Raw genomic sequence first — 12,540 nt, forward strand, 5'->3', positions numbered from 1 at the left:
CTATAAATAGAATGCAATTTAATGGCCTTGCAGCCACTAAATATTTTTATTGAACAGCAAAATGTCAGTACAATTAATACACTAAACACAAAGCCAAAGTTACAAGGTTTCAAAACTAGCCATCATATAGAGAGCTGAGCTGACCTAACAAGAGCCCAACACAATTGCAACTTGCAATCGAGTGTAGGATTCACTATAGCTTATGTCCCACATACAACGGTTCCAACCACACTTTAAGTCTCCTCTACAGCTAACGCATAAAGTTCATGTTTCAATGCAGTGTGTATAAGACTAGGGGTCTAGAGGAGAATGACTGGTGTATAGATTTTCCCGCGATAAGGAAGGCTATTTGGAGTACAATGCGAGTAGGTTGCAGCCCTGAGGCCGAGAACGTAGCCTTGGAGCTAGTGAGGAAACTGACGGGAATGGTCAAGAGTGTCAACATAACTTGGAACAGGTTGCCAGAGCTTTCAAAGGTCTAGCCTAGATGTTATAAGGAAGGAGGAGTGGTTTGTGAAGGAAGTAAAATATAGATTCATTTAATGATACGTATGTTTAAAAAAATCTCCTTAAAGCTTATTAAAGCTTGTTGAATTAAAGCTCAGTCAAACTTATATAACCCAACCCAAATAAGATTTGAATTAACAACTTTTAAATGCATTGTTTCCATTCATGCACAACTTCATGTGCTAAAAATGGAAATAACTTAAAAACGGTTATAAAACAGAGTAAAAAGTAAACCACACATACACGCATAGCATAATAACTCCACTATTAACCTAGTTGGCCACAAGCCCAAAAATATCTGTGTTTGGACCTCAAACGTTGGAGCGAGTGCCGTCCGTCCTTACCCCACTTAGATTTTCGTCCATTTATAAAGTTTCATATAACCGAAAGTTTACTTATTCACACTGATACACACACACTTTATATTAATTGTTGTACATAGTTAAGTTTTAATAGATATTTAAAAAGATTAAGAAGGTTTCGATTCCATCGAAGGTTAAATGAAAAATAACTTATTTATGAGAGGTGGAGGAATTGAGAACATAATCAATACTGCATCACTAACTACTTATTTCACAATGTCTGGATAAAGATTATTTAAAGTCTTCTGACACTCTCGATATTACGTTTTAATTAACAGTCTCTAGTTACATGTAGTTGTAGACTCTACATGAATTTTATTTAAATACCTATAACTTTTAACCAGACATCTTCTAACAGGCACTAAATGTAAGTGTTTACAATTTACAATGACATGCCTCATAAAAGAATATTATCATCATTCATTTATTTATCTGTATAATGCTGGACAAGGCTATAATCAACACTCACCGTCACGGATCTAGAATAAATATTGTAGTGGTGCAGGTTTTAAATGTCAACTTCTTTATGTACTTAACTTATATTGAGCTTTGTATGGACAGTTTCTCACTTAATAATATCTAGTTAAGCACAACTTAAGTATGGAATGCGGCGCTATAGTTGGTTAAATTGACGTGTGCGTAAAAATGGCGGGACCAAGTCTGATTCATATTCTGAGCCAAGCCTCATGAAAGGTAGATTAGTTGAAATGAGAAACTAGATCGTAGTATATAATGCTGAAAGAAAGAAGCAGAAAGAAAGGAAGAAGACAATTACTTTAAACATTTAATCAGCTCCATCTGAATATCTACGAATTCACTCACACACACAAAAACCATTTAACAAACACTAAGCCATGTTAATCCGTGTCTTCCCATAACAAAAAACACGTATGCATTTATCGATTTCCGTAAAACCGACAGATCAAACAAAGTCATCGAAGAAAAAACTAGTAATATGGGAAACTATCAGTTCTCGAGATTACAATGTAACATGACATTTCACGCAACACCGATTACTGCCTACGATTGTTACTATCACTTTCCCTGTCATGCTAGAATGCTGGGCATGCCATTGCATAGACAATACAATTCATTATTGAAGAACAAACATAGTTATAGTGCCACAAACTTATCTGTTCCGGTGAGAGCGAACTAAATTGGTCCATACCTCATTACTTACTGTACTAATGAATTTCATATTGACATAGATTATATGGACCAATTTAGTTCGCTCTCACCGGAACAGATAAGTTTGTGGCACTATACCTACCTGATGAGCTAATGAGATAAAAGTTCCTTTTATCTTTGTGTACCAACATGGGTATAATCATAACAAAGAGATATTTTAAATAAAATCAATGCTCTATTGTGATGTAACTGTGTGCAATACTAACAAACACTTGGCATCGATATCTGAGTACAGTAGCTAAATATTTATTACTTTTATAAAAGTAAATCGATAGCAATCTTTTTCGTGATAGCATAATAAAGTAAATCCGATGATGATTTAGGATATTTCATAGCAAGTATCGTTATTTACGGTCAAGTGGCTGCTTATAATAAAGTGAGCTTTATCAACTACTGCTACCGTACCGCCACCGCACTTTAGCAATCAACCATCCGATACTTTGTAAAATATAGCATAAGCTGCTGTCAAAAACAATACCTTTGGATTGGACTTACGGACTATAACATAGGTATTATAACTATATACAGGGTGTCCCTGTATCTTTGTATAGATTTGACAGATGTTAGTTTAGTCGCAGCTGCTAATGATGGGATGACTGAACGTAACCTAAGTATGCTATGAAGGTTTAAAACATGGGAATTGAGAACGTAGGACTAGACTAATCTCGCAACTTACTCTCGCAAAAACAATCTAAAAGATCTCTGTTTCTAAGAATATAGAGTTGAAAGTCCCTTTGCCCAGAATCCCAGGCTACAATTATTTTATTATGAAGAAGCTAACTGCGATATAATTAACCGCAAACGTAAAGAATTACAACATAATAGCCCCCCTCGAGATGAACAAGAAACGGGACCGAGGCTACGAGAATAGGGTCCTAGATTATGAAATTCTATGAAGAAGATTATAGGTATAAATTAAAACTTCAAACTATGTGATAAGTTAGCGTCGTCCCGTTGTCGAGATATCGCGGTTAAAAACAATAGGTTTGTATTGTGTCTGATTTCACGGTATTCAATGGGTTAAATGGGGATTATAACTTAATAACTACTACAGTCTATACAGTACATACTTCAATCATATTTGATGTACATTAATCAAAATGGTATGGGTATGCCTGTTTGACAAATTAGCTCAGTTGTTTATTACTATGCTATGTCTGTAATAAAAACTAAATCAGATCACCTAGGGTAGTAAAGCAGTTGCTAACGCAAAAATCAGCACAAATTGAACAATCCAGGTCAACTCTTCATTATCACCTGAGGAGCAGTGACCGATGCAGCATGACCCACGGACCATGACCAACACAGTGAATGACGAACCAATCAGCCCTACAACGAATAACTGTACCTTATTTATTTTTAAAATTTTCTTAGTCACCAACCTCTTTGGGAATTTTTTGTCAATTTTTGTAAAACTGGCTGGAAAGAAAAATAATAGCTTCTTTTTTTCTTTCCTCAGCCTCAGAATAACAACTAAGTTGCGCGTACCTCTACGTCCCAATCACTGGTATTATTGTAACATAGCAGATGCAGATAGGTACTAAGATGTCAAGAGCAGACTTGCAAATCTGGCTATATGGAATAGGTAGCCATAAGTTAACTAGACGTATTGGTAATTTAAAAGAAAGCTACTTTAGCCACATACGATTTTCACCGCAATACATTAAGTACTTTCTTATGGTATAGCGGTCCATCGCTGTCACCAGGGCAGCTATTACGATTCCAAAGAAGAGCACATTGACTGAAAAAAATATTAGATTTATATTTCGTCTGGTAACTTCATCTTAAGTACCTACTCTAAGTTTTGAATCAAAGTCTGTTAAGCCGTTTAGTTGATAAAATCCATGACTGTTAAAATCGTAATTACAAATTAGGTATAAAATAACCCTCATAAATGAATGATAAAGATATAAGTACTTTCAATGGCATTGCACGGTTTAGCAGGACTACAGAACAATAATATTGTATAGGTATATATAGTTAAAATAAAATAGGTCTTGCAGTCTGTATGTCACTATGGACCGTTCAGTGAACTGTCGCGGTCGCCGCGGTCACGACGGCTACAAATATCATTACGAAAAAACTAGGCTGATCTCTATTCGTGAATTTGAAATAGAACTAGGTAAGTATGAATAGGTATAACTTATCTGGACATTGATTGGAAAAAAAAATAACTTTGTGTGACACGGGTGACACTCAGAACAATGAAAAAAGTCATACATTTACGTCAACTGTTACCTGACTACAGAAGTTGGTTATATTGGATGAGTTAAATACTTTAACATTAGTCTTCGTCGTCTGTAACCTAGTGATACCCTGATAATTTTAAGGTTCAATGGAGGAATACCTAAGCTCTATAACTTATTATTTTTAAGGGTGTAACTTACACCCCTTTACTGTAACTTTACTTACACCGTGTAAGTAAACTGTACCGAACTGAACTGTCCGTTAGTGATACAGCATATCTTCTCGCATTTTAAGTCATATTACATAGAAAAACAATGTATAAGCTGATATGAAATAATTAAACTGCATTTATATGGGAGTAGGTCTCACTTTATGTATAGCTTTATAGGCACCTTATTCTCAATAAACTATAAAAAGTGCAATAAACGATTAGATAAATGCAAATCGATTGTTTGCGCTTTCTTAGATAAATCGCATTAGATACGATTTGAGGTTCTTAATCTGCTTCTTTTCTTTTTTGTAAGAATGAGGTTTTACCAATATACGTAGTTTGTCATTTTCAGGAGTCAAGCGCGCCTCTGTAAATGGAGCGAGTAAAATCTCTTATCAATATTTCACATCCGTAGATAAGCATTTTACGTATGTAGTTACGTACGTACAAGGTTCGAAAACAAGTGAAATCAGGTTACTTACTGGCAAGGTCCATAGTCACCGTGGTTGCTATACACACTCCCATAGTAGGTTCTTCGTTTAAGTTTTTAATTGTAACACGTATCGCACGTCAATTAATAGACAGAATAACTCAACGGTCCCCGGAAACAAGCAAACACTTCCTATTAATAAAATGTCAATGAAATTGGCCACAAATTAAATTAGAATAAAGTATAAAGCAATGCGTCCGCAACCTCACGTCGAGGGCGAAGCCCTACGACAATCACACACTTATTGCAATCCAATTACAGGCACATTCCTTAGCGCACGATTTCACAACAAAATTAACCGAAAAAAAGGAAACTACAACGTCAAAAGAGTTTTCGCAGCTGTGTCAATAGCGCGCCAAAATTTTCGAATAGTTTTTTTTTTATTGGCCATCGACAACCGTTGCACGATGGAGTGGAACGTGGACTGAGTGGAGCGCCGACAGCCAAGCGCGGGCACAACACTCGCCTTCAATGAAAACGAGAGGTTCTCAACCTTTGTGGCGCCATTAAAGTCACACGTTATCACACGTTATTTTGGTTAATACTAGCGTAGCGTATGCCATGCACTAGCCTGCTGTTTATTTATTTAAACTCTATTTATTTATATGTTAGTCTTGTATAAATAGGCATTTATCTGCATAGACGTTATTAAAAAGGTATATGATGTGTTTAAGTATTTTCCTCTTGGTGCTTTAGGAGAAGGTAGCATTCATTTTATTTACACTAAATATCTTATTTTTATCTATATAATACCCAAGTCAGTTTAAGGTGCTAATTTAGACTGAACGCATGTACTTTTAGACTGTGCAAAGTTTAGCTGTCAAAGTTTTACAGAAACAGTTTACGAGCCATAGGGCGAGCGAATGTCCAGGTTTATGCAACCAGCCTCTTTGGTCGTTTTCCCCAGCGCCTCTTACCAGCCAGCTCACGCCATTACCGATTGCATTTGCTTTTTTATTCATGTTTCTTTTTTTCTGTCGGCCAGTTGCATTTTTGTAAGCATAGGCATCGGCATCGTATCGATAGGATAAGTACATTTTATTACCATTTAAGAAGGCAGCAGACTCTACCGTTCCAACAAAGTTTATAAAGCTCTGCTCTGAGTCACCATCTTTCGGCTTACTAGCCTTTTTAACAACATGTAGAAATAATATTACCATCATGAACATAAACATAAATAAACATAAATCATTTATAAGCTTGTTTACAGAGTTAAAATTAGGTTATCATATTATCATGTAGCAAAATTTATGCATAATTTTGCTCAATTATTGTGATACCACTCTGTGATAAATCTGATATGTTTTATTTGCTTTGGTTAGGTTTGTTTGGATATTGTTATAAGAATTAATTGCATATTGTTCGGCATTCTAGAGTTAATTAGAAGCATAATTAAATGTTCATTTGTAAACACGTAAGTCGGTTATGAGAATATAAAATACTAGCTGTTCCGGCGAGCTTCGCTTCGCCTTAAAAAGTTTTCCCGTGGGAATTCCGGGATAAAAAGTAGCCTATGTTCTTTCTCAAGGTCTAGACCATATGTATACCAAATTTCATTCAAATCCGTTCAGTAGTTTTGGCGTGAAAGAGTAACAGACAGACAGACAGACAGACAGACAGACAGACAGACACAGTTACTTTCGCATTTATAATATTAGTTAGGATTAGGATTAGGATGATTATCGATTACTGAAGTCTTGATCAGAAACAATTCAGCCAATCACAGCGCTGCATTCCATGCTTTAGTAAGTACTAGCTGTTCCCACGAGCTTCGCTTCGCCTTAAAAAGTTTTCCCGTAGGAATTCCGGGATAAAAAGTAGCCTATGTTCTTTCTCAAGGTCTAGACCATATGTATACCAAATTTCATTCAAATCCGTTCAGTAGTTTTGGCGTGAAAGAGTAACAGACAGACAGACAGACAGACAGACAGACAGACACAGTTACTTTCGCATTTATAATATTAGTTAGGATATGATGAAGATAGATATGAAGAATCCAGTACAGTATTCAGAAAATTACTTATCTTAGATAAATGATGTAAAACCCCACATTGAGCAGTAAGGTCTCGCGATCCCTAATTCTAATTAATATAAGCATTGACTTAAAAACTATGATTTGAATTCCTGAATGAAAGATTTTTACAGAAGCGTTTTAGCAAGTAAATAAAGATATACCTAAGCCTATAATATGAAGGCCTAGAGCCAGTAGTGAAAGTGGCCATTAAATAGATTATTCCTATCAGAATGCGTGCTCCTTGCAGCGATAATGCCCGCATGTTGCATCACGACATCTATTGTGATGTTGTAGAAAACTAGAGCACTATTGATAGGCATCTTTCATAGAACAACGCGGAATCGGGTGTGGCATCTTTATATATTTCTATTGTGATTTATATTTAATTTCAATCAAAGTCAATCCTAACATTCCTAACCTAAACATCTACAAAAAATCCTGCAACGAAAGGGAACAATTATAATGAAAACTGTAGAATTTTTAGATTTCTTTATATAGATAAGGATCTATGATACACACAATATATCTGCACTAGATATCAATCCAAAGATCAATTTTTACTTACTAGTTAATGTGATCGTTGTTCGTACCGTATAGTGCTAACCTTTACTACCTAATTTTACCTTTCCTTTTCAGATATTCATTGAGTACTACTAGCACCCAAAATTACTAGTACCGTACTAGTAATCCTTATTTCAGTGATTACTTATCAGTCCAGGTACGCAAAGAACAAAGAACTAGCGATACTCAATAATCGAACCCCTCTTATAGTAAAGCTTCCAAAAGCTTCTAAAAGAAATTGTAGCTCCTAAATTTTTACGACAAGCAAACCATGCACGTAGTAACATTTTGCTAAAGCTGATTCAATAAAAATTACTGAATAAAAAATAATGTAAACTGGTTTTCGTTTAACATACACATAATGGTTTTTATTAGGAATAATTAATAAAATAGAAATTAATATTTATAACCGTATAAATTAAATCACAAGTACAAAATAAAATATGTTAAATTAATACTAAAATTTGGGGTTGAGGATTGAGATTGAGGGAGGTGAGTCATGATTAACAGGAACCGTCTGGAAGGAATAGGATAAAATACTCAATTATGGAATTGATATTAATTTAATATGAATAGTCTTCAGACTACGTTGGGAATGGATAGCTGTATTTTCTAACCCTTGCGCCTTACTACATACTATAAGCTAAGGCGCATTGACTAAGCGTTGCTATGCTTTTGTCGTCAGGCACTGCAGGGCTACTACGAAATCGGTAAGCCTAATACAGCAAGATAGAGTCGTGGTTATCGCTGCATATTTGTTGTTCCGAAGTGTCGGAACGCTGCGCGAACCACGTCTCTATCTCGTTGTGTTACGTGTGCCGATTGCGTGACAATTCTTGTTCGTTCGTTCGTAGATTTAGAGAGTAACCTACAGAGTATTTTAATGACAAATTGGTGTTTTCTTTCAATTACCTATAATTATCTTAATATTACCTGAAAAATATAAGCCTGTAAAATGAAGAAGGTACTCACATAATCTCCTAGAGTAGGGTGTAGCCCTGAGCGGGCGGCCGCGCTGGATGGAGGCCAGCAGTTGTTCCCTGGGAGTGACCTCTCTGCACAAGGGCGGTAGTTTGCGCTCAGAGGCCTTCTTGAGTGGCGGCCTGCTTCGTATGAACTCGAGAATCATTGCGTGCGCGTCCTTCTTTACACTGATGACAAAATAATAAGGTTATTTTGGAAATAATAAATCGATAGAGACTTAAAAATAACAGTATGAAACGTAAGTATCTCGTTTAGTAATTCTCAAATGCCAATGAAATTTGAAAACTGTTCAGTGGTGTCTCTGTTTCATCTTCCCTTATTGTGATTACCATTGCGACAGTCGAAGTAAGATGACAACATTGACAACATCGTCAATTTAAATGATGTAATATGGATAATTAATTTTGTAGCATACATTGCATGACATAGATAATTTGTTGTAAAAAAAATCGTTTCCGCAAAACATCTTGTGGGTACGTGACTTTTTTCATATGGAGAGATATTTATTTTCAAAATCTTACAATTACCCTCTCAGTAATGCCTATTTGGCTTCCTAACTTCCCATACCACTTTTGCAACACCCTGCAAACATTATAAAATAGCTAGCAAACAAGACTCACTTCTGCGGTATATTCCCGTCGACCTTCCTCAGCGTGTACCGCCGGGACCGGATGTCGTCCATGAGGATCTCGTACGGAGTCATCTCGTACTCGATGGGCGTCCGCGAGTAGCTCACCTTCTTCAGCTTGACCCCCATACGCAGCTCGCCTATGACTTGCATCCAGAATCGCGCCTGTGGATGGAGAGTGGGTTTGAGAATTGGGCCCTTTGGTAGGTGGTTTTGAGAATTGGGCGCCTTGCTACGTGGTTTTGAGAATTGGGCGCCTTGCTACGTGGTTTTGAGAATTGGGCCCCTTGCTATGTGGTTTTGAGAATTGGGGTCCTTGCTATGTGGTTTTGAGAAATGGGGTCGGTTGGGCTGTTTTGGTTTTAACATAAGTAGTTAGGTTATGTGGGGTAAATTTTTGGTAGTTTGACTGGGAATTCTGGAGAGCTGATTTTGGCTATAAAAATAATTCGTAGTTAAAAAATACTTAATCCATTCTATACTTTTAGGCTTAGGTCGATTTGTAAAAGCTGTTGAAATTGTGAGTCCAGTCTGTTTAGAATTTTGTCTTCATCTATGCAACTATAAGTGTTTTTTTTGCCATGCAATTAAAACATAATGATCAATTAAAAGGAGGCGAAAATAAAAACACCTACTTACTTAAATTACAACAAAAATTAATAATTGCGCCCTGTACATTGAATACAAAAAAAAATATACAGCATGCATATAATTATGTGGTTACTAAGCCTAGACTGATCTAGGTGGTCACAATATTCAAAGCTCAGCATTTGTTCTCTGTACGTACTTGCAAAGCTCTCCATATCCTTCGGTTAGACTAAAATTTAAACATATTATTTTAACATCGATATTTCAAGAGGGCATAACAAAATTAATTTTCCACAGTATAAGGTAAGTATAAAATTAGTACATTATAAAATGCATTAAATGCATAAGTAGTTGAGATAAGGATAAAGGGAGAACGAATAAGAAGTGAAAAGTGTTTGAATAAAACAACGAGCGTCCTGAAAATTCAGTTCTCCGCACCCCAGACATAGTGAAAACTAATGTGAGTTACTCGTAAGCGCATTTTAAGTTTAAGGCTTTATGTGTGATATCGCCCGATATTTTGTCCGATATTTGGGGACAACAGTCGCTCGATATTCGTATAAATCACTAGGGCCTACTAGGTAGATACTTACTGAGAATAATGTAGGCAGACGCTTTAAGGCACTTAGGCCCGGGTCTCCTATTACGCGCCCTAGATCGCGTCCAGCGTCACGCCGTAGGCCGCGTCACAATGTTCACTACGTCTACGCGCCAACGTCGGCGTGTGAGGGAGACCGCATCAGTACATTTCTATAGTGAGCATCGTGACGCGGCCCACGGAGCGACGCTGGACGCGACCTACAGCGAAAATAGGAGACCCAGGCCTTAGATAATCGCTTACGCATGAAGCACGCTTCACTGAATGTGCTCATAGAATTAACGCCGCCATTGCTGGAATGTGCGGCGCCGGCTGTCATTAATATTGCATACGCACATTTCATTAGCAGCTATTTTGAGCAATTTGCATTCGTCAGAGAAATTGCATTCGGATTGTTTATGCGGCGCTCCCACGCAATCTGACGCGAGGAATGTAGATTATTGGGTAACGCTTGCGAATGAGGAATTATTTATAGGAAATTATTGTACTAGACAAAATAGCTTGTCAATTATCCTGCAGCTCAAAAAATATACTGTAGATGGTAACATTCCCTTCTTTTGACACGTGAAAGACGAACAATTAATTATAGGTAAGTAAATGAAAAACTTGGTAAGTACATTCATTTGTTCGCTGTATAATCGTGTCGTTCAAGACATCACAGGTAATTGTAGATAAATTAATAAATCATTATGTAAGGTAATTTGACTTATATTAATGCTTTAAAGCTTAGCAAAAGTGTCAAGAGGTAATACCGTTAAACTGATATCCTAGCTTTATCGCACCCCGATCAAACGAGAATTTAATTATAGGCGAAGCCAGTTCCTAACTTTCATACTATATCAGTAAATTTTAGATATTTCCTTACTTTCATTTATTACTCAGCTTACTTTCATATGTTATACATTTTGATAAATCGCTATAGGAAACTCCATGACTTCACAAAATATGATACCGAAGACATTGCGTATAGACTACAAGTAAATTGGACTCGCCATTTTCCTTGCCCTGGCACCTTGTCTGTCGTTTTGCCTAGTACAGCACATGCTGAGCTGGTGCCTTTTTGACGCTCTGGACAGCAACCTTGTTTGTTTGTATTGTATAGATAGATAAATAATTGGCAACATGACAGTCACAGGCAAAGTCGGCTGTTTCTGCGGTACAATATTTAAAATGACATCATCTGGATATATCTTTTACAACTGTACCTAATGCACTAAAACTATCTCTTTAGCATTTATTTTAGGTTAGAGACCATTCATTTGTAGGTCATGCGTTAAATATATAATATGTTTTTACGTAATAGTTACAAATTTTGTTTTAAAAAATCAGCTACATAATTACGTAGGTATATTAGGTACGTTCCCATAGCAGCAACCGATCCGTGGGTAATACGACACCATCCTGTATTAGGGTCACTCGGTAAGGAATGCTAGATAATGATCTAGCTAAGGATATCTGAACTTTGTGGTTGATTTATTTTATTTTATTGAACAATATGGTACACAAAACAGCAATTAATCGTAACATGAGAAGAGGTATTCATATATATAATTAAGAACTAGATTAACTACCTAGGTATGTATACACATCATGAAAATCTTAAGCTAACACAAGTTTATAAGTATACAGCAGCAATGCTTATACAAAATTAAATAATAGTAAATCTATATTATACAAGTAATTATTCAAGTTTTAAGCTTCGAACTAGCGTTTTAAATTTATATACTCTTGGATCGAAGACATCAACATCACAATCTTTAGAGCAGGCAAAGTCATTATACAGACGGCACATTCTTACAATTGGATTGAAAAAAGATATATTATTGTTACAACTTTGGATATGGAATGGTTTAGGATGACGGAGGTTGGGTTTTGCGTTAAATCTAATTAAGGAGATCAAGTTGGGAGAGTTTATAAAGGAATGTATAATTTTGTGAAGGTTTATTATATCATGCTGTTTCCGACGAATATAAAGGGGCGTTACATTAAATGTTGTCATTCTTTCATTATAGGATGACAAGCTACGGCCATAGCCCGATTTGTGACTTACAATCCTTAGCATTTTTCTTTGCACACCTTCAATCCTTTTGGAGTGTATCTCGTAATTTGGTGACCATATAGTAGAGCCATACTCAAGCGTGCTGCGGACAATGGCATTGTAGAGATAGATGAAGCTGTGAGGATTTTTAAAGCCTTTTGACGACCTAACTATGAACCCCAGC

The 12,540-nt window shown here is 36.3% G+C and overlaps 1 protein-coding gene across 4 annotated transcripts in view; it reads right to left on the reverse strand.

Annotated features, from left to right (window-relative positions):
- LOC105389384 (protein spire) overlaps positions 1-12,540 on the reverse strand; it is a 137,910-nt gene that overhangs the window by 26,806 nt on the left and 98,564 nt on the right. For all 4 annotated transcript variants that reach the window (XM_048629412.1, XM_048629405.1, XM_048629415.1 and 1 more), the window contains exons 6-7: positions 9,125-9,297; positions 8,493-8,671 (exon numbers count right to left, since the gene is read on the reverse strand). In XM_048629412.1, coding sequence (XP_048485369.1) covers positions 8,493-8,671; positions 9,125-9,297 — 352 coding nt within the window. The remainder of the gene's footprint in view (positions 1-8,492; positions 8,672-9,124; positions 9,298-12,540) is intronic.

Source organism: Plutella xylostella, chromosome 4, assembly GCF_932276165.1.
Source record: "Plutella xylostella chromosome 4, ilPluXylo3.1, whole genome shotgun sequence".
Taxonomy (NCBI): domain Eukaryota; kingdom Metazoa; phylum Arthropoda; class Insecta; order Lepidoptera; family Plutellidae; genus Plutella; species Plutella xylostella.